At 45.4% G+C, this 19,846-nt stretch overlaps 1 protein-coding gene across 2 annotated transcripts in view; it reads left to right on the forward strand.

Annotated features, from left to right (window-relative positions):
• The window catches only part of syne1a (spectrin repeat containing, nuclear envelope 1a), a 60,959-nt gene that overhangs the window by 38,573 nt on the left and 2,540 nt on the right, over positions 1-19,846 (forward strand). The window contains exons 52-93 of one of the 2 annotated variants that reach the window (XM_026318253.2): positions 92-193; positions 279-398; positions 490-690; positions 775-948; positions 1,100-1,231; positions 1,354-1,550; positions 1,710-1,842; positions 1,952-2,134; positions 2,227-2,376; positions 2,532-2,708; positions 2,818-2,973; positions 3,061-3,216; positions 3,303-3,473; positions 3,639-3,772; positions 3,883-4,087; positions 4,797-4,979; positions 5,106-5,252; positions 5,458-5,612; positions 5,903-6,050; positions 6,140-6,234; positions 6,342-6,576; positions 6,775-6,969; positions 7,946-8,071; positions 9,145-9,300; positions 9,871-10,029; positions 10,154-10,320; positions 12,389-12,551; positions 13,137-13,324; positions 13,475-13,625; positions 14,132-14,314; positions 14,428-14,565; positions 14,688-14,879; positions 14,958-15,273; positions 15,464-15,532; positions 15,950-16,083; positions 16,225-16,351; positions 16,441-16,652; positions 17,136-17,342; positions 17,430-17,558; positions 17,958-18,221; positions 18,348-18,437; positions 19,014-19,072. In XM_026318253.2, the coding sequence (XP_026174038.1) occupies positions 92-193; positions 279-398; positions 490-690; positions 775-948; positions 1,100-1,231; positions 1,354-1,550; positions 1,710-1,842; positions 1,952-2,134; positions 2,227-2,376; positions 2,532-2,708; positions 2,818-2,973; positions 3,061-3,216; positions 3,303-3,473; positions 3,639-3,772; positions 3,883-4,087; positions 4,797-4,979; positions 5,106-5,252; positions 5,458-5,612; positions 5,903-6,050; positions 6,140-6,234; positions 6,342-6,576; positions 6,775-6,969; positions 7,946-8,071; positions 9,145-9,300; positions 9,871-10,029; positions 10,154-10,320; positions 12,389-12,551; positions 13,137-13,324; positions 13,475-13,625; positions 14,132-14,314; positions 14,428-14,565; positions 14,688-14,879; positions 14,958-15,273; positions 15,464-15,532; positions 15,950-16,083; positions 16,225-16,351; positions 16,441-16,652; positions 17,136-17,342; positions 17,430-17,558; positions 17,958-18,221; positions 18,348-18,437; positions 19,014-19,072 (6,779 nt within the window). Of the gene's footprint in view, positions 1-91; positions 194-278; positions 399-489; positions 691-774; positions 949-1,099; positions 1,232-1,353; positions 1,551-1,709; positions 1,843-1,951; positions 2,135-2,226; positions 2,377-2,531; positions 2,709-2,817; positions 2,974-3,060; positions 3,217-3,302; positions 3,474-3,638; positions 3,773-3,882; positions 4,088-4,796; positions 4,980-5,105; positions 5,253-5,457; positions 5,613-5,902; positions 6,051-6,139; positions 6,235-6,341; positions 6,577-6,774; positions 6,970-7,945; positions 8,072-9,144; positions 9,301-9,870; positions 10,030-10,153; positions 10,321-11,224; positions 11,400-12,388; positions 12,552-13,136; positions 13,325-13,474; positions 13,626-14,131; positions 14,315-14,427; positions 14,566-14,687; positions 14,880-14,957; positions 15,274-15,463; positions 15,533-15,949; positions 16,084-16,224; positions 16,352-16,440; positions 16,653-17,135; positions 17,343-17,429; positions 17,559-17,957; positions 18,222-18,347; positions 18,438-19,013; positions 19,073-19,846 lie in introns of those variants that run through there. The other variant, XM_026318254.1, reaches the window with a different exon arrangement.

A 19,846-nucleotide genomic window follows, 5' to 3' on the forward strand; every position in this document is an offset into this window, starting at 1 on the left:
TGAAACATATTGTTATAGGGTTGTCTTATGGAACTAATGGAGATCTGTATTTTTTTAATCTTTTGACATTGTTTTTTTATTTCCTTGCTAGAATGAAGTGAGGACGCTCTTCACGGCTCTGAGTGAAAGTAAACACCAGCTGCTACAAAAGGTGGCTGGAACTGCAGACAGGCCTGCAGCCAAGCAGATTGAGGTACGACAGATACACAAACATTAAATCCTATTTATGGGCCTTTAATGGATTCCTGAGAAGAGATTTTCGTTGAAAATGTTTGCAGGCATTATCAGAGGTGGAGGACAGTCTGAGAGAGTTTGAGCAGAGAGTATCTGAGCTGAAGACCAGAGCAGAGGGGCTCCATTCTGACCAAATCGCCAATCAGGACCTACTTAAACTCCAGGTCATTTCAGATTTGATGCCGAGCTCACTTCTCTTACGTTGTGTTCATGATCAGACACTTAACAACTGACATACTAATGGTTTTTGTGTAGGATGCATATGAAGAGTTGGTGCTGATGGTCGGCTCCAGGCGCAGCAGCCTGAACCACGGTTTGTCTCTCAAGGCTCAGTATGAAGCTGCACTCCATGACCTCACGGAGCTGGTGGACACCGCTCAGGACAAGATGGCTGCCGATCAGAAGATGACAGTAGCCTCTGTTATAGAGGTGCAGATGTTACTGGATAAACACAAAGTAAGGAGGGAGGGAGCATTTTACTATTGTTCATTAAGAGACCAATGATTTCTTTCTTCTCTAACACATTTTTTTTTAATATAGGAGTTTTTCCAGGGTCTGGAATGCCATATGATCCTCACCCAGATGTTTTATAGTAAAGTGTCTGGTCTGGTGGTGCAGAGGGAAAGCCAGGCCCTGGAGGAGACCATGGCTTTAGCCCACAGCGTGCTGAAACAGGCCCACAGGAGGGGAGTGGAGCTGGAGGGCACGCTGGAGGTGGGGATTGGTGATTAATACAAGGCTAGAAAAAGAAGCAGCAACATTTTATTAAGTTCAATCATGAAATACAGAAGATAATAAAATAGGTAACAGTGAATAAATAGAAAGTACGTAAATAAGACACAGTTCTTTCTCCTCTGTCTTGCAGTCATGGAGCAGACTTGTGGAGGATTACCAGTCTCTGTGTAGACAACTGGAGGCTGTGGAGTGTGCTATCCCCACTGTGGGCCTGGTGGAGGAGACAGAGGAGAGACTGTCTGAAAGGATCAGTCTCTACCAAGTAAGTACTCGAATTCAGACTGGACCCAGAGATATCCATGCACATATGATCTGAATTATCCTAAAAGCAGCAGTCAGAATAAAAAATAAAGATTTTTAAAACGGTTAAATCTTGTTGTGTAGCGTCTGAAAGCCAGCCTGACGGAGCACCAGCCCCAGCTGTACCAGGTTCTGGAGGAGGGAAAGAGGCTCCTTCTGTCTGTTAGCTGCTCAGACTTGGAGAACCAACTCACCCAACTGGGAGAACACTGGCTCTCCTCCACCACCAAAGTCAACAAAGAGCTGCACCGCCTCGACTCCACGCTCAAACACTGGAGCAGGTCAGGGTCTGGTAGCAGGCAGAGCTTGTTTGGTTTGCAAATCTCATATCAATTATGTAATTTGTTTGAATTAGCCAAATGGTTTTGGTCTCTAAACTTGTTCAGAATATTGAAGAACAAAATTTAAATATCATTTGTTGTCCTGTGTCTGCATTTTAGGTATCAGAGTGAGTCAGCACAGCTGAGCCACTGGTTGCGGTCGGCTCTGGACCGGCTGGAGTTTTGGACAACCCAGTCAGTGACGGTGCCACAGGAGCTGGAGACTGTCAGAGACCACCTCTATGCCTTCCTGGTTAGTCAGGTTATCATGTCAGCAGCAGACGCATACATGTTTAATACCCATGTACAATGTTCAGGTTGTTTTAATGAATCTACGGTTAAATTTCTCTACACTGTGACAGGAGTTTTCTAAGGAAGTGGATGCTAAGTCGTCCCTACGTTCATCTGTGCTGAGCACAGGAAACCAGCTTCTGCGACTGAAAAGAGTAGACACAGCTGGTCTGAGGACAGCACTGGGCCAAATCGACACCCAATGGGCTGAGCTGCTGACTCGTATTCCTGTAGTACAAGAGAAGCTACACCAGGTCTGAGAAAGCTCAGATTGTTTTGGCTCATTGATATTAACCTTAGCGTGACATTATTAGTCATGCTGTGTTTTGGCTCTTTGTGCCCTCAGCTGCAGATGGAGAAGCTGGCATCACGACACGCCATCACAGAGCTGATGAGCTGGATCTCTCTCATGGAGAACATCATCAATGAAGACCAGGATAAAATCATGGGAGCTGTGGGTTCTGAGGTTGTCCAGAACTTCTTACAGAAGTACAAGGTAATCACCACACTGTCCACTTGTTCTCCCTTCCTGCTCCAGCTGCAAGAGAGTGTGATGTGTCACATGTCAAAGGTTATCAACAGCCTTCAGCTCATTTCTCTTATTCCTTCTTGTGCATCACAGTCTCATCATGTCTCACGGTTGTTTTACAGGGTTTCCGCATCGATCTGACCTGTAAGCAGCTGACTGTGGACTTTGTTAACCAGTCGGTTCTGCAGATCAGTAGCCAGGATGTGGAGGGAAAACGCAGTGACAAAACGGACTTCGCTGAGAAGCTGGGAGCTATGAACAGAAGATGGCAGATACTGCAGGGGCTCATAGCTGAAAAGGTCATTTTCAAGTTACAGCAGAATCAAGAATCAGGCCTGAAAGTCTACAATGTTTTTATATTGTGCCATTTCTGAGTTGCTCACTTGTCCTGAACTGTTTGTGTCTTAGATTCAGCTCTTGGAAGGATTATTGGAAGGTTGGTTGGATCATGAAAATGGAGTTCAGGCCCTGAAGACCTGGCTCACGTTACAGGAGGAGAAACTGAAGAAGAGACACAGGATAGAGGATGTAGCATCTGTGCAGAATGCGCTAAAAGACTGTCAGGTCAGGATACAGCAGTACTGTCAATGCCACACATATTTCAGAGTTTTTGTAAACTAAAATCTAAAACCATTTGTGTTGTTTTCACAGGAGTTGGAAGAAATAGTGAAGGAGAAAGAGAATGATCTAGAGAAGGCAGAGGAACGAGGAAATGCTCTCATCCATGATAAGAAAGGAGCAGCATGCTGTGCTGTTAAGGAGACCCTCAGAGGCCTGAACCAGTCCTGGACTCATTTGGACCACATGGTGATTGGATCACCTACTCTCATGGTCGTTGTCTAAATATACCCACTGTGCTTTAACACACCTTTGTCTGCCATATTTCCTGTCAGATAAGTCAGATGAAGGTCAGCCTGCGGTCGGTGCTGGAGCAGTGGACACTGTACCGACGAGCCTCTGAGGAGATTAACGGTTACCTGATGGAGGGGAGGTACTCCGTGTCCAGGCTGCACCTTCTGAACGGGTCACTACAGGCTGTACAGCAGCAGGTGGAGAGTCTGGAGGTGAGGAGTGCAGAAAATAGACTACCACTGAATAAACTTTGAAACATGAGAGAAGGAACATCTATATAGTATTTAAACAATTTGAGTTTTGTTGCCATAAACAGCAAATCATGTTAAAGCAAATCAAAGACGAGAGGAATTTTTAGTGGCTGTCTGTGTTTTAAGAATTTGCAGGAAGAGTTGGATAAACAGGAGAGCAGTCTGAGGAAGTTTGGCTCCGTCACACACCAGCTGCTGACAGAGTGCCACCCCTCTGTGGCAGAAACCCTCAACCAGGCACTCCACGACGTCAACGTCAGGTAGGGTAAAGAAAACCACATCTCTGTGTGGCTTTAAATCAAACTGCACCTAGACATCTTAAAATAAACTAGATGTTAGACCTAAGGTCATTTGTTCCTTTCTGTTGCAGGTGGAACCATCTATTAGAGCAGATCTCAGAGCAGCTGAGGAGCAGTAAGGGGCTGCTGGGGCTGTGGCAGCGCTACACGTCATTGTATGGACAGTGTGTGGCAGCAGTTCAGAAACAGGAAGCGCATGCTGATCGCCTGCTGAAGAGCGCCACCGACAGGGAGATCTCAGAAGAGGAGAGCAGAGCCTGGATAAAGGACTGCAGTGTGAGTAGAGAAGGGACATTTCTTCAGAAACGGGGTCAGAGTTCATTTTTAGGTCCACATTTTTGTGGTTTAAAGTCATTTCTTTTTTTTCCTTACAGTGTAGCTGAAAAACCTGCTTCCTCTTAGACTCTTTGGTCTCTAGACTCTTGTGAAAAAGCTCTGAAACAGCTTGTAAGCTCAGTATGAGGATTCCCAAGGCCTCTATCTGCAGAATACCAAAATGCACCCTGTTCTTTTGTCTGCTTGAATGTAGACTCACACCACAATTTAACAAAAGCCTTTTGAAAAGGAGACTGCAAAGGGAAAGACAGATCCCTGATTTACACTACAGGGGTCCCCGGTGTCACGCTGGGCCGATGTCTGGACACACAAAGTCCTAATACTGTAAGCAGGCCCTTGTTTTGAGTGAGGATCACTGATGCAAACTGTTGCTAGACATGAAGACCTTAAGAATTTAGTGTTGTGGCAAACTGTTTTTAGTGGTTAACATAAAACCACAGAGCACACAAACCTTGTTTTACCCAGCTATGGAAATGTGATTTTCATTACTTTAGTAAAACGGTTGAGTGCACATTTGTTTTTGACAGACTTTCAAATCTTAACATTTTAGAGTTTGTAGGTTTTCCTTACAAACTCAGCTCTTGTGTCTGCACAGGCGTTCACTGATTCTGGTCTAACCTGCTTCTTTGTGGTTGCGTTGCTGTTGCAGGAGTGCCTCAGTGACCAGGCGTCAGTGCAGCAGTCCCTCCAGCAGCTGCAGGCTTTAGGACAACAGCTGAAGAGCCAAGTCGACGCCTCCTCCTCAGCAGCACTCCAGTCAGACCACCTGTCACTCACTCATCGCATAGCAGCACTGGAGCACGCCCTTCACAGGCAGCAGGAGGAACTGCAGGTATGATGGTCGGGGTGGGTGGGCACAGGCAGATTGACACACACACAGTCACTGGAATGCCATCACTGCACTGATCTCACTGTTATTGTTGTGCTTTCTTGTTTGCATCTCTTTGACTGTTTCTAGTCTGGATCCCAGGCCTGTGAGGGTTTCAGAGAGCAGCTGGACACGCTGATACGAAACGCTCAGGAGGCAGAGGAGGTGCTGAAGGAGCCTGACTCGGTCGGCTCACCAGAGCTCACCGTGGTCCAGACACGAATGGAAAAACTGAAGGTACAGAAAGCAACGCTGTCTAGCTCTTGTTTTCTCTGTTGAAATGTTAGTTGCTTTTAATCCCACACCACCTGGTGTCTGGACGAACTTGTGATAAATGTCACTCTGCTTCTCAGATTCAGTTTTCTTCCTCTTGACTTTGACAGACGCAGCTTGTTTGTTCCTCACAACATCCCACTGAAACTGTGTAATAATGTGTTTGCAGATTCACCTGCTGAAGCTCAGCAGTCTGGCTCCAGACCTTGAACGGGTTAATGAGCTGGTGTACAGACTCCCGGTCAGTGACAGAGATGTCAAGCGCCTTCAGGGTCTCAACAGAGCCTGGGCTGCTCACTCTGCTCATCTCATCGAGAGGTTCAGGTACTTAATACCTGCTGCTGTGAATATATGTCAATAAAGTGTTTATCTAACTCTAATAGCGTTAATATTTACTAAATTACAAATTTACAATAAGCTGCCAGGCTGCGGGTGGTGTATAAATGTTGTTGAGTTTTAAGTTTCAGCCTTATTTCAGAAAGTACAAAGCCAAAAGGTTTCTGGGTCCCTCTTGGATGATAAACAGACAAATGGACTACACTGGCACTGGATGAGATGTGTTCTTCTGTATTAATGTTATTTATGTTCTAAATGACTTTCCTGTCCTGCCCCAGTAAACACCAGGCGGTGTTGCTTCAGCACCACAGCTTCCTTCAGAAGTGTGAGGCCTGGATGGACTTCCTATCTCAGACTGAACAGAAACTGGCTGCTGAGATCTCAGGCAACTACCAGAGTCTGCTGGAGCAGCAGAGAGACCACGAGGTCAGACAAGCGTCACACGTACAGTACGTGTGCTGTTACTGTACTAACATGTACAGTGTTGTTTTTAATTGATGCATGTGTACTTGCAGTTGTTCCAGGCAGAGATGTTCAGCAGGCAGCAGATACTCCACTCTATCATCAGCGACGGCCACCAAATGCTGGACCAGGGACATGTGGATGACAGGTAGACACACCAGCATATAATGCTCGCACAGTCCAATTTAACTTGTGCCATAAAACATCCTGGTATGAGCATCAAACATCCTCTTCTCACTCTCGTCCCACTCACAGCGATGACTTCAGCGTGAAACTGGCCTTGCTGAGCAATCAGTGGCAGTGTGTAGTGAGACGGGCTCAGCAGCGAAGAGGCATTATTGACAGTCTGGTCCGCCAGTGGCAGAACTACCAGGACATGGCAGAGAAGCTGCTACGATGGCTCCAAGAAGTGAGCCGTGATCCGGATATACATCAGCCGGGAGAGCCGGTGGCACTGCAGCAGGCCAGAACCCTTCTGGATCAGATACAGGTATTCACAGCTGGATGGACAAGCTTCACTCACTAACTGCTTCACTCTTGTTTGCTCTGAAATCAATTTCTTATGTTTGATTATTTTAGGCACTTTGCAGGTGTATTAGGGAATGGTCACCCTCACGTCATCCCTGAAACATTTTTTCATAAAGTTCCATCCTTGACTAAGCTCTGCCCTCTGTCTCTGCTCTTTCAGCTGAGGGATCGAGTGCTCCAGAGGCAGCAGGGAGGCTACATCCTGACAGTGGAGGCTGGCAGGAGCTTGCTGCTGTCAGCCGACGCCAGGGCTGAATCCACCCTGCAGACGGAGCTGATGGAAATCCAGGAGAGGTGGAGGCACGCCCACCACCGCCTGGACCAGCAGAGGAGGGAGCTGCATGGCCTACTCAAGGTCAGACAAAACTACAACAGGACTCAACTTGGTCTTGAAGTTCCACACATTCAACTGTGCAGTGGCTCTGCTTCTTGGCATGCAGTTTTCCATTGTACTGCAAGACTGTTAGCGTTACAGTTACTTTATATTGGTGGTGTTTTAGGTCAAAATTAGGAATCAACAAAGCCTGTTTTATATTTACGTACCTTGTTATTGCAGGTATGTAAAGGCTTGTTAAGATGGAGGCTGTGTCTAACACACTGCAGCGTACAGGCCCAGTTGTACATGCAGTGAAAGGTTGTCACATGTATTATGCAACATTACACTTTAAGTCCTGAAAATGGGGAAAAATGCAGAAAGTTGAAAAAAAAAGGGCCACACCCACATACAGACTGCATCAAACTGAAAGGATTTGCACCCTGCAAGGTTGGTTTTACAGCTGAGGATAAAATTCTTCTTCTCAGTTTTATTCTCCTATAATTTTACTTCCGTCGTCTCTGTGCTGAACAGCTACTGAAGCTGTTCTTGTCCTGTCCTGTGTTCTTTTATCACGATTCTTGCTTTCGATGTGCTGCTTTGATGCACCAATACTACCTTATTTTGCTCCGCACTGGACCTTAATTCAGACCTTAAAAGTAGCTGTAATCTGGACCTTTTGGAGCAGAACCTGCGTTAATTCTTGTAGTGGCTAGTTGAGAGGTTCAGAGCTAAGTCGACTGTTTAAGGCGTGGTGGAAGTGGCTTGACTGCAGCCTAGCAGCAGATATGTACTGTATGTGTGTATGTGTCTGTCTTGGCATGTGAATTTATGATTGTGTTTTCTGCAGCTTGATGGTTCTGCTGCAGCTGCAGAAGGAATTTATAGCAGCTCCTCTGGGACAGAGAAGATCTGCAAACTGTGGATGTGTTTGAGCGTCTGTGTGTGTGTGTGTGTGTGTGTGTGTGTGTGTGTGTGTGTGTGTGTGTTTTATGCTCTAATTCTTGTGTATCTGCAGAACTGGGGGCGATGTGAGAAGGGCATAGATGCGTCACTGGAGAAGTTGAGGGCCTTTAAGAGGAAGCTGTCTGTGCCACTGCCTGACCACCATGAGGAGCTACACTCAGAGCAAATCAGATGCAAGGTGAGGAGGATATTACACACACACACACACACACACACACACACACACACACATACAGACAAATATTTTGCATCAGTGCACCCTCCTGACTCTGATATCTATAAACTGTGTATCTGTCTCTCTTGTTGACATTCCCACAGACACACTTGTCCTTCTTCTTCCACTTTAATCTTAATCTTGCTAAGGACACAAACACACGAACCAGCCAAAAACAAAACCGTCTTTATTTACCAGCTGCTGTCTCACTGTGACCTTGTTTGTTCGATTTACTGATGATTGGTCTGATGTAAACATGTTTTTATTTTCCTGTGGGGACAAAACTTTTCTGGTGGTTATCTAATTGTGAACATGTTTGTATTTTATGGTGCTTATTATGATCCAGTAGAAATTATGTCAAGATTCATTAAAATGTTCGTGTGAAAAATTTCAAGCTGCCACTGGACAGTGTTTCATGCATGACATGTCCTCAGCTGCTCCGGGAGGAGGAGGGCTGAGAGTAGCTGCACACGGTGAGCAGCATCCGAGGAGAGAGGGGGTGGGGAGAGTCAGGGAGAGGGTGCGTGCGCATGAGAGTGATCCAGAGTGAGAGAGCATTCATGCTGTGGGGGTGTATGTGTGATGGTGTGTGTGTGTGTGCTTCCTTTTGTGTGTATGCGTTGCGTAATGGAGACATTCTCCAGGTCCACAAATGATTAGACTGCAGCCAAACCATCACAGTGACAGAGGAGGAGATGCCAGGTTGGATGTCTGTTACCTTATCTCGCCTTTAACCTTCAATGTACAGTAGCTGTTTAATTATTTATTACATGTGACATTGTTCTGTTATTTTTATATTTTCAGGAAACCAAAGTCTAAATTTTTGCGTATGTCTTTTTTTGACAGGCGTTGCTTTAATAATCATTGTCATTTTTCCTCATCACTGCTTGTGATGGTGCAGCATCTGCAGTTGAGCTTCAGTGCTCGTGCTCTGTGTGGCTGTTCACAGGCTGGTCTGAGAGCAGCTTTGCGTTTAAGGATACGGCTCACCTTTCTGTAGGTTGTACATAATTTCTCGCCGTGTCTTGTGGATGTAGGAGTTGGAGAGCAGCGTGGATGGGTGGACCGATGATCTCACTTCCTTGTTCGTGCTGAGGGACTCCTTGGAGGGTGTGGTCAGTGCAGATGACATCACGGTCCTGCAGGAACGCCTCCAGCTGCTTCAGCGCCAGTGGGAGGAGGTCTGCCACCAGGTAGATACACACAGCACTCAGTAGACACACTTATGTTATTTTTTCCTTCTGCATTTTAAAAGGCTGATGTTGTTTTATTTTTCCATTAAGTACTCAAAGTGCTTTCTCTGTGTAATCTCAGACTAATTTGTGGTTTTGTTTCCTCACACGCTTTGAGAGAAAGTAGATCTGATTTAGCTGCACTGTGCTCTTAGCATAACCAACTTAGCTGAGCCATCCTGGCGATATATAAGATATAGAGGGAGTGTAAAAATGAATATTCTAGTGCAGTTCCAGTCCTGGGTGAAGCTTGACAAAGCTAACAACTGTGCCCAGTGTTATTGTGAATAGGGGATTAGAAGCATTAACAGGATTTTTGCATATTGTTGCTTGAATGGCTCGTTGTTCTTCAGCTTTTCTTGGTTCAACATACAACTAATTTGGTTTATTGTTCACCAATTATATTATTTCTGTCAGTCTTTTCTAAAACTAAATTGGATTCAATCCTTATCATCCTGTTTCTTTTTTTAAATCTCATTGCTTTTCACTTTATCTGTCTCATCTTTATCTTTTCTCTCCTGTTTCCCTCAGCTCTCCCTTCGCCGGCAGCAGGTGAGCGAGAAGTTGAATGAGTGGGCCGTGTTCAATGAGAAAAACAAGGAGCTGTGTGAGTGGCTCACACAGATGGAGAGCAAGGTCTCTCAGAATGGAGACATCAGCATTGAAGAGATGATTGAAAAGCTACGCAAGGTGATTTTAGCACAAAAAATATACCTGAAACACACATGACACAACAACATCTGTTCATGTAGAAATGCAGGTGTTGCCTGCAGCCCTGATGCCACTTTAACCCATGCGGTTCTTTTCCCACCAGGACTACCAGGAGGAGATCAGTGTAGCTCAGGAGAACAAGCAGCAGCTGCAGATTATGGGTGAGCGCTTGGCCAGGGCCAGCCAGGACAACAAGGCAGCTGAGATCCAACATAAACTCAGCAAAGTCAGTGAGCGCTGGCAACACCTGCTGGACCTCATCGCTGCCAGGTGGGTGATGGAGACTCTCTACAGGTGGAGAGTGTTGGTTTATAGTAGACAGAAGAAATATCAAATCAAATATTGATCATATTGGTCAGTTCAGGTTTTAATTTTTTTTGATTTTTTGGATTTAGATTTTATCTTTATTTTCTAAATAAACTGAACTTTGCATGTGACCCAAACATCTGACATTGCGGGGGGCTCCTCCTAGAACAGAGGTGATCTTAATGAAGACATGTCGGGCTTTTTAATGTTATCCCCTCTGAGACTGGGAAGTCTGTTTCTTGCTGCTGACTGTAAGGTTTGTACTTACTGCACAGCTGGAAAAGGTTTTCTGCTGAGTCCATCCATAATGCACATAAAGCTGTTGTGGACCTGAAAGCGATGCTGTTTGTTTCTGTATGGTGTTTGAATTGAAAATGACCCGACCCAAACTTTGACACTTGCTCCCTGAGCTGCCCATTCCCGCCTCCTCTTTTCAGGCTGGGACAGAGGAGAGGACGGCGTCTGAGCTCAGGCAGCTGCTTTCTCTTTCTCTCTCTAATATTTGTCCGTAACTACAGAACAAGTAGACGTGGTTTGAAGCTTCTCAAAAAATCGGAAGTTTGCAATTGTTTTATTTAGCATTTCTGTGTTGAGTTTTACTTTCTGGAAAAAACAGGATTTATTGTGTGATTTACTGTGTGTTTGGTGTCTGACGGTGCAGCACATGCCTCTGACTGTAAGGCTCTTTTTAGAAACAGCAGCACTTGTCACTCTCAGGCCCTCACACTCACACATGCCTGTTTGGGTTGGTTTTTTTTTTTTTTTTTTTTTACCTTGGAGGGCAGCAGTTGATAAGTCACAGTTGTGGCAGCCCACTGCTGTCTGCTGGCCCTGCCCCTCAGCACAGACAGAGTTCAGAGAAAGTCCCACGTGGAGCTCACAGACCAGAGAGGCGAGTGTCTGGATCGACACCCCAACACTTTCTGACTTTAGCGCTGTCTTCTGGAATTCAGCACCCCCATGGTTTTGGATTTAGGGTCCGATAATATGGCAGGATGCTCAAGTGAGGAGGATCTGCCAGACTGCGACTGCGATGTCAACAGGCAGGACAAACCTGAACGTTTATGTTTAAGATGCATTTACATAGTCTCATGCATTTGCTCGTGCAGAGCAAGTCATGTTAAGGTTTTAACCAGCTCCTAATAGCAAACGCAGAACGGAGGGCATATTGTCTGTAGCATTACAGAGTCAATATTATTTTAAGTCAGTGGTTTTGATCTGGTTGAACAAGTGTTTTAAAATGCTTTTAAGTTTTGTTGTAACTACTCTGGGTTCAGTACAGGGCAGAGATTACCAAACACACTTTCCAGAAACAGGAATGTTGAAGTTGGTGTGTGGCATGATTGTCTGACTGCTGTAGTGCAGCTGTGCAGCCTCAAACAACAAGTTCAAATAAATTCTTGCAAATCTGAAGAATTTGCAGGTTATGTTTGACCCAGGATTGGGTGACCAGAATACTGTACCCTGCAATAAGCTGCATTGGGAAATGCCTGACTGCAGGTTAGTGCTGCACATTAGAGCTGCAGGTGTTGGCCCCTAATCCTATAGTGACTTCAAATGTATGATGTGACCTAAATGTGTGTAAGATTAGCAAACCTTTGTCCTTGTGTCATGTTAAACAGCCGCCGCCTTCAGTCTCTTCAGGTCTGTTTGGTAACAGTGTTACATTGCTCTGCAGGGTGAGGTGTTGAATGTTGAGCAGGCTGGGCAAACTGGCCTGATTTAAACATGTTTCGCATTTTATAGATTGCAGTGGTGAGGCTTCAGAAATGTCAGGGATTTCCACATCCAAAATGGATCCCAGTTGTTGTGTGAGGGTCAAATAAAGTCAGTCACTCCACAAGAAAATATCTGCTCACATCTGAAATAATAATAATCATGCTAACATGACTCGTAAGACTAAATGTGTCATACAGTAACATTTTATTATATTAGTTTAGTCTGTTGCATGTTTATGTCATTTGCAACTCTAACAAAAAAACATTTTTAGGAATATCAGACTGTTAATAACATTTGACTGTTTTTCTGCCAGGGTGAAGAAGCTGAGGGAGACCCTGGTGGCAGTGCAGCAGTTAGACAAGAACATGAGCAGCCTGCGCTCCTGGCTTGCTCACATCGAGACTGAGCTGTCCAGGCCCATTGTGTACGACACCTGCGACGACCAGGAGATTCAGAGGAAACTCAACCAGCAGCAGGCAAGTGGGACTAGGAACAGTCCTGGTCAACACTAATACAAAGATGAGTTCACAAGCCTTGTGAAGAGAGCACTATAATGAAGTACACATGTACACTGACTTTTCTGTAGATAGTAAACAAAAGCAAACCAATATGAGCCAAAGTCAGTGTAAAACAAGTGATACTGACTCACAAGAGGGAACTACAGCATGACTCATGCATGTAGCTCTGGCTGTTTGTTTAAAACCAGCCTGCAGTAGATATCTGTGTGCTCCCTGTTGCCAAGATGCTGCTCTAAATCTGGACTGGATTTTGAGACCTCACTGACCTCTTTTCTCTGCACACTTTGGTCAAAGAGGCATTCGCTATTTAGCAGGCTGACCGTGCTCATTATATGTACTGGTGGGAGACGTTTGCTGAATTAATTTATGGCATAATAGGAGGCTGGTCTTTAGTATAAGTCACAGAAACAAGGACATGAGGAGCAAAGCTGCCAAAGAGTGCCAGAAAACATCAGCAATCTAAAGCAAGAGGTTTGAACTAGTGTGAAATAGTAACTCTACATGCATAATGTAAGAAGCATTATTATTTCCTGTCATTTCTAGGAGCTGCAGAGGGACATAGAGAAACATAGCACAGGTGTGGCATCAGTGCTGAACCTGTGTGAAGTCTTGCTCCACGACTGTGATGCCTGCTCCACAGAGACAGAGTGTGACTCCATTCAACAGGCTACCAGAGGGCTGGACAGACGCTGGAGGAACATCTGTGCCATGTCCATGGAGAGGAGGCTCAAGTCAGTGCTTCTCAGATAGAGTGCATTCTCACATGCATGGAGTGGGGACACTGCCAGTGCTATTTTTGTGTTTTTAAAGTTGTATGATTAGATTTAATTATTCATAGCTCAGCTGTTTATATCAAAGATTTGACTAATATTTCTGTGCAGGATTGAGGAGACGTGGCGGCTGTGGCAGAAGTTCTTGGATGATTACTCCAGGTTTGAGGACTGGCTGAAGACGTCGGAGAGAACCGCAGCTCTGCCCAACTCCTCTGGAGTTCTCTACACTGTTGCTAAAGAGGAGCTTAAAAAATTTGAGGTGTTTTTATTTTTGGTTATTTTAACAATGTGAAATACAAAAGTTTTGCATTTGCATTCTTTTCTTGGGTAAACTGCTGAACTGGTGGCAGTGTGACTGATAAATGAGCATACAAGTTTACACTCATATATGTGCGCACAATAATGTTTCTAGACAGAGGCTATCGCTGCAGGATAGACAAAACAGAGACTAAGACATGTCATGTTACTGAAAACACATCCACACTGGTCTGGTCAGCTGCTGCAGTCCATCACCGCACGTGCACATTCCTGCTCGCTGACTGTGAGGCCCGGGCCATCGCCATCTGCCCTGCTCAACCCTGAGCAGAAAGTTCATCTCAGTTAAACATAACATAGAATTCGAACATATTTTAGGATTTCAAAAGTCATGTGTAGTCCTTTAGTCTTTGTTTTTATTTGTGCATCATTGTGAAAAATGTGTGAACCACAAATTTTGTTTGTTTCCAACAAAGCATGTCCTTTAATTTCTGTGTGTTCCTACTGCAGGCCTTCCAGCGTCAGGTGCAGGAGTGTCTGACGCAGCTGGAGCTGATTAATAAACAGTACCGCCGCCTGGCCCGGGAGAACCGCACCGACTCGTCCTGCCGTCTCAGAGAAATGGTGCATGATGGGAACAGGCGATGGGATAACCTGCAGAAGAGGGTGGCCGCCATCCTTCGCAGACTCAAGGTAACACCACATGGGGTGTTAGTTTGATGACTGAGTTCTGCAAGTCATTGTGCGGTTCAGGTTCTTTTATTCAGTTATGAAGCTCAGCTGTTTGTGTCTCTGTGTTCCTGCAGCACTTCATTAGTCAGAGGGAGGAGTTTGAGACAGCAAGAGACAGCATCCTGGTGTGGCTGACTGAGATGGACCTCCAGCTCACCAACATAGAGCACTTCTCCGAGTGTGATGTACAGGCCAAGATAAAACAGCTCCGGGTAAGATGAACACAATGTCTCAGTACTGTCAAGATTCGAGACTAGAAGTAGATTATTAAATCATCAGTCTTGTTAGGTGCAGTCCTACGTTGCTCTGACCACTGCGGTATGTGGTTTCTCAGGCGTTCCAACAGGAGATCTGTCTAAACACGGGGAAGCTCGAGCATGTGTTCAGACATGGTGACGCTCTGATCGAGAAGAGTGAACCTCTGGATGCGGCTGTCATCGAGGAGGAGCTGGAGGAGTTGCAGAGATACTGTCAGGAGGTGTTTGGACGTGTGGACAGATACTACAAGAAACTAACGCGACTGCCTGTGAGTGAAGACACAGTAGAAATACTCAAATGTTTCTTTCCTTCCTCCTGTTAATATTTCCTTATCCTCCTCTCCCAGCTGGCTGACGATGAGCTCGATGGTTCAGACAGAGAACTGGACATGGAGGACAGCGGGGACCTCTCCGAGCTACAGTGGGGCGAGTCATTGCCCCGCACATCCAGCCGTCAGGCCTCAGGTACGACCACCCTCATCCGGGCTGACCGCTCAGGACGTGACACCCCGGCCAGCCTGGACTCAATTCCTTTAGAGTGGGACCATGACTACGACCTGAGCCGAGGACTAGAGAGTCCTGGAGGACGAGGACACGGGGACAGGAGTAGAGGGCAAGAGGAGGAGGATGAGTATCTGAGGACGACTGCCACAGTGCTGTCAGGTTGGTCCGATTTCATTGGTGTAGGATGGACTGAGGTTCAGTTTATTTCTTTAAAGCTGAAGAAATAAATAGTGTAAATCTTCCCCATAACCTGAACAAAATTCAAAGACAGAATCAGACAGAACCTCAGATGAGCACAGACGTCCCACTCCATCATTATAAGCAGCATGTTGTTCGTCTCTCTTCCCAGATGTAGTTATCCCAGAGAGCCCCGAGGCCTACATTAAACTGACCGAGAACACTCTGAAATCCTCTTCTGGTAGGAAACAGCATGAGTTAGGAGAGCATTCCATGAACTTTAACTAAAACTTTAACAGACGCCTACCACCGCAGCAGGAGGCATCAGTGTACTTGCTGGCTCCATAATGTGGAACAATCTTTGCGTATCAACATGCAAACATGACACCATTGCATGCTGAGGCCTCGCTCACTCACCACTACATCTATAATCTTCATTTCTTTTTTTGTTTTTATTATAAGTTTCCATGTGTCTATTTCACAGCTTGTATAGTTCAGTGTTTATGTGACTGTTTCTGTCATGACATGCCATTAATTTGCATTCAAGGCTAATGCATGACATCAGTGTTTCAGACTACATCAACAGCATGCTAACAAAACCCCTCAGATGGAAAATGGTCCTGTTTGACTTTTCCTGACCCTGTTGTCCTGTGTGCAGGTGAGCCAGGCCAGCTGGAGGCCAGTCTCCGACAGCTAGACCAGGCTCTGGATGCTGGACGATACCATCTCCAGCAGAGAGAGGCCATGGCCAACCGCTCCAGCCCCGACATCGACTCCACATACATGGGCTATGTGAGTCCAAGCCAGATCTCCAAAATTTAATATTGTCATTAGAAGGGACATTTTTTTTCAGATCATTTCAAGTCCAACAATAATACTCCTTATTTATTGTTAATTATTTTAAGAAGGATAATCTTATACATGATCTAACAGATGCGCCTGATGGGAGAGTGTCGAGGCAGCATAGACGCAGTGAAGAGAGCAGAGGGAGAACTGACTGAGGACGAGGATGATGTGCCAGGACTCACCAACCCCACCAGTACCGACACTCAGAGTGCAGGTCAGTGAGACACAAACACACACTACCCAGTTACAAGTTACCTACTGGTAAGGCTGCGATAAAGGGATCTATGATCTGTTGTCCTCCAGGTGTGATTGAGCGCTGGGAGCTGATCCAGGCTCAGTCTCTGAGTGAAAAGCATAGGCACAAGCAGAACCTGCAGCAGTGGCAGCAACTGATCTCAGATCTGCAGACCATGAGGGCCTGGCTGGATCAGTCTGAAGCAGAGCTCAGCCAGCTGCGAGGTCTCGACCTCAGCACCAACATACACACCATCCAGAGGAGAATCAAGAAGCTCAAGGTTCAAACTTTGTTTCATTAATCGTTTTTTGGCATTTTTCTGTTTTATTTAGTTGCATATTGAAGCTGCAGCCTGTCGTTAACCAGTCTCAGTTAATTTGTCATCCTTGGCTGGTGCACGTGTTCCTGTCTCAGCTCCTGTACTGTTTACTGTATGTAAACACTATTTGTCGCCAGGAATTTGCCCCCACTACCCTTGTTGTAACGCCCTACTTCACGTGCAGGGGTGCCCAAGAGCTTGTCCTTGTACACAACCTCACACTCACACCTCAACAGTATCAGTTCAGCTGTTGCTGCCTGTAAAGCATTAAGCAACATACCACTGTTCTATGAATACACTCCTCTAATGGGTCCCAACCACTTCAGGCTGATCCTGCAGCACTGCATCTATTCTCAGCTTTCTCTGATCTGCTTGCACCATAAAGTCTGCCCTGGTTAGTCTCCTGACCCATTTACCTTCATGTCGTGAATATTGTCCCTTTAGGAGCTGCAGAAGGGGATGGATGCCCACAAGTCAGAGGTTCTGTCCATTAACCTGAGCAGTGCAGACTTCCTCCAGTCAGAGCCCGACTCTGAGGAGGCATGGGAGCTGAGGGACGGACTGAAGGAGATGAACCTGCGCTGGGATCGACTCGGTACCTCAATAGAGGACTGGAGGGAGGAGCTCCAGAGGGCGCTGATGCAGTGCCAGGTACTAGGATAGACAAGTTGCCCGATAAAAAACAGTCCAGTCTCTAACATTAAACACAGGTAACGTCAGTTGCATCTTTCCCTTCAGGAGTTCCATGAGATGAGCCACGGTATGCTGCTGTGGCTGGAGAACATCGACCGCAGGAGGAATGAGGTGGTGCCCATCCCTCCCAAAGTGGATCGTGAAACATTACGCGCTCATCACAAAACTCTGACGGTGCGTCTCTGTGCTGCAGCAGAACTGTATGCTCACCACTGGTTCAGCCTTTTATAACAATCATTTTCACTTAAACAGAAGAGCCCTTCAACCCTTAGTTGCCCCTTCACCTAGAACATTCCCTGTAATAATGTGCTTGATGGTCCTCGATGTACTCCCTTAAAAATACGAGTCATTTAAATAACTTGTACAAAACCTTTCATGCAAAGATGCAGCTTAAAATGTTTCATGGGATAAAAGTGAAAGCAAACAATAAAATATCTGATAACAAATGAAACCAACAAACTGAAAACACTTTATAAAAAAAAAAAATAGTCTGGGGTGGCTGTGCTAGAACACAGCGATGAAAAATATCAGATACATACAGAAATTGACGCCTCTGTGACCTTTGCCCTGCAGCAAATAAAGCGCGAGCTGCTGGACTCGCAGCAGAAGGTGTCGTCTCTTCAGGACCTGTCATCTCAGCTGCTGGTCAACACTAAACCTCAGACCGTGCTGCCGTCAGCTCAGACCTCTGAGCTGATCCAGGCTCAGGGCAGTGAGTGTCTGGAGGCCCAGGAGAAAGTCCATGTGATCTGGAACAGGCTGAGGCTGCTCCTGAGAGAGGTCAGCTCGGACCTGGAGGGGCTGGAGAGGAGGCTGGAAGCCATGGATACACATCAGGTCAGATACCGAACGGCCTGAATGAAGGAGATGTCGCTTTATGATGAAATCACGAAATCTTCTTCTCCATCAAAAGCAGTTTTATTTTAACCTAAATATTATAGTGACCGTTGCTTTTATTTTCAGGATTGTGTGCCGTTGCCTGTTGCCAAATCAGAAATCTCTGCATCAGCTGCTCCTGTTCCAGAGGTGACCGTCCAAAGTCACAAACGCTTGGTAATGTTTTCACTTATAATCTCCAGTTGGGGGCAGGGGTTAGTCTCTGTCCTCCATAAGAGACATCAAAATAACACCACTGTCGATGTATCATCTCCCTTCTTGTTCCCAGATATGCATGTCGTAGAGAGGCCAATATAAATGTCTGTTTTGTAGCTGCTCAGCTAACATGTACATGAAAGGATTGGCTGCTCCCACCCTCTTATTTCAGATATTTTTGCTGCCGCCACCCCATGTTGATCTGCTAAAAATGTACAAGAAAACCTGGCTTTTCGTTTCACCTGACAAAACTGTTCTGCAATGACCTAATTGCATAAAAAGAAACAGTTCGATATGGTAAAGATGTTTTTCTCGATGTAACTCTTTAGTACTGAGAAGCCAGATTTCTTGGTTCTGAAAGTCAATCACCGTCATTGATTATGTTGCTGCTCTTTGGTCGTTGATGATTCTTCCTCTAGTGATGTTATGGCTCTTTATGTTGTTTTTTCCTCTCATCTTGAGGCTTTGTCTTTATTTGCCCTTGACTGAAACATTCTTTTCTTTCTTTTACCCCTCCCTGCTCATTACGTGGTACAGCCTCGAGGCAAAAGTAGTCAGGCCCACCCAGGACCCCCTGAGAGCGGCCCACGTCACAGGTACCTCTCCTGGACTCTGGAAACACGGGATGATGATGGAACCAAATCTACGCCAGATTAGAAATTTGATTTTTTTTTTTTTTTTTATTATTAATCCTACTCATGAGAAAATCAGTTAATAACAAACAGCCATGTTACAGTACTCACTAGAAAATATGTGGGATTGACCAATAAAATCTTAATCTAGTTTTTGATTGTTTGAAGGCTTTAACCCTGTGTTCCATGATCCTCCCTTATTCTAGAGACCAGCTGTTACAGCTGTTAAACGAGTGGGGAATCGCCTACATGAGGCCGCTCCCTCTCTCCTTTAAATGTTTTATTCCACTGCTTCTCTGCTCTGCTGCTTTTTGAATCGCATCATGAAACAGTTCTTCATCCCAATTGCTTATCCTATCTATGACTTGTAGTGCTCTCCTCATCCACTAGATGGTAGTGTCTGAGTCCCAGTGATGATCGTCTCCTTTGTGCTGTTTTTTTTTTCCTTCTCCTCCTGTTTCCTCCCTTTGTCATCATCTTCATAGTTTTAGAATAGGATGCATTAATTCCTGTGGACTTTTCTTCTACCTTAACTCCCACTTTTTGCACTGTTTCCTTTCCAGACGTCTTAACACACCCACTTCTGACTCTATCATTTCTGTTATGTTCATTAAATGCCAACAATAACACACAGGCCTGGGGAAGCCTAAATTAGTCTTGTAGCCATGGATGTTGAAGCAGAGATAATGTCTTTGTTTTCCCCACTGTAAAACAGCAGAGACTCATGGGCTGCACAAA

Source organism: Mastacembelus armatus, chromosome 24, assembly GCF_900324485.2.
Source record: "Mastacembelus armatus chromosome 24, fMasArm1.2, whole genome shotgun sequence".
Taxonomy (NCBI): domain Eukaryota; kingdom Metazoa; phylum Chordata; class Actinopteri; order Synbranchiformes; family Mastacembelidae; genus Mastacembelus; species Mastacembelus armatus.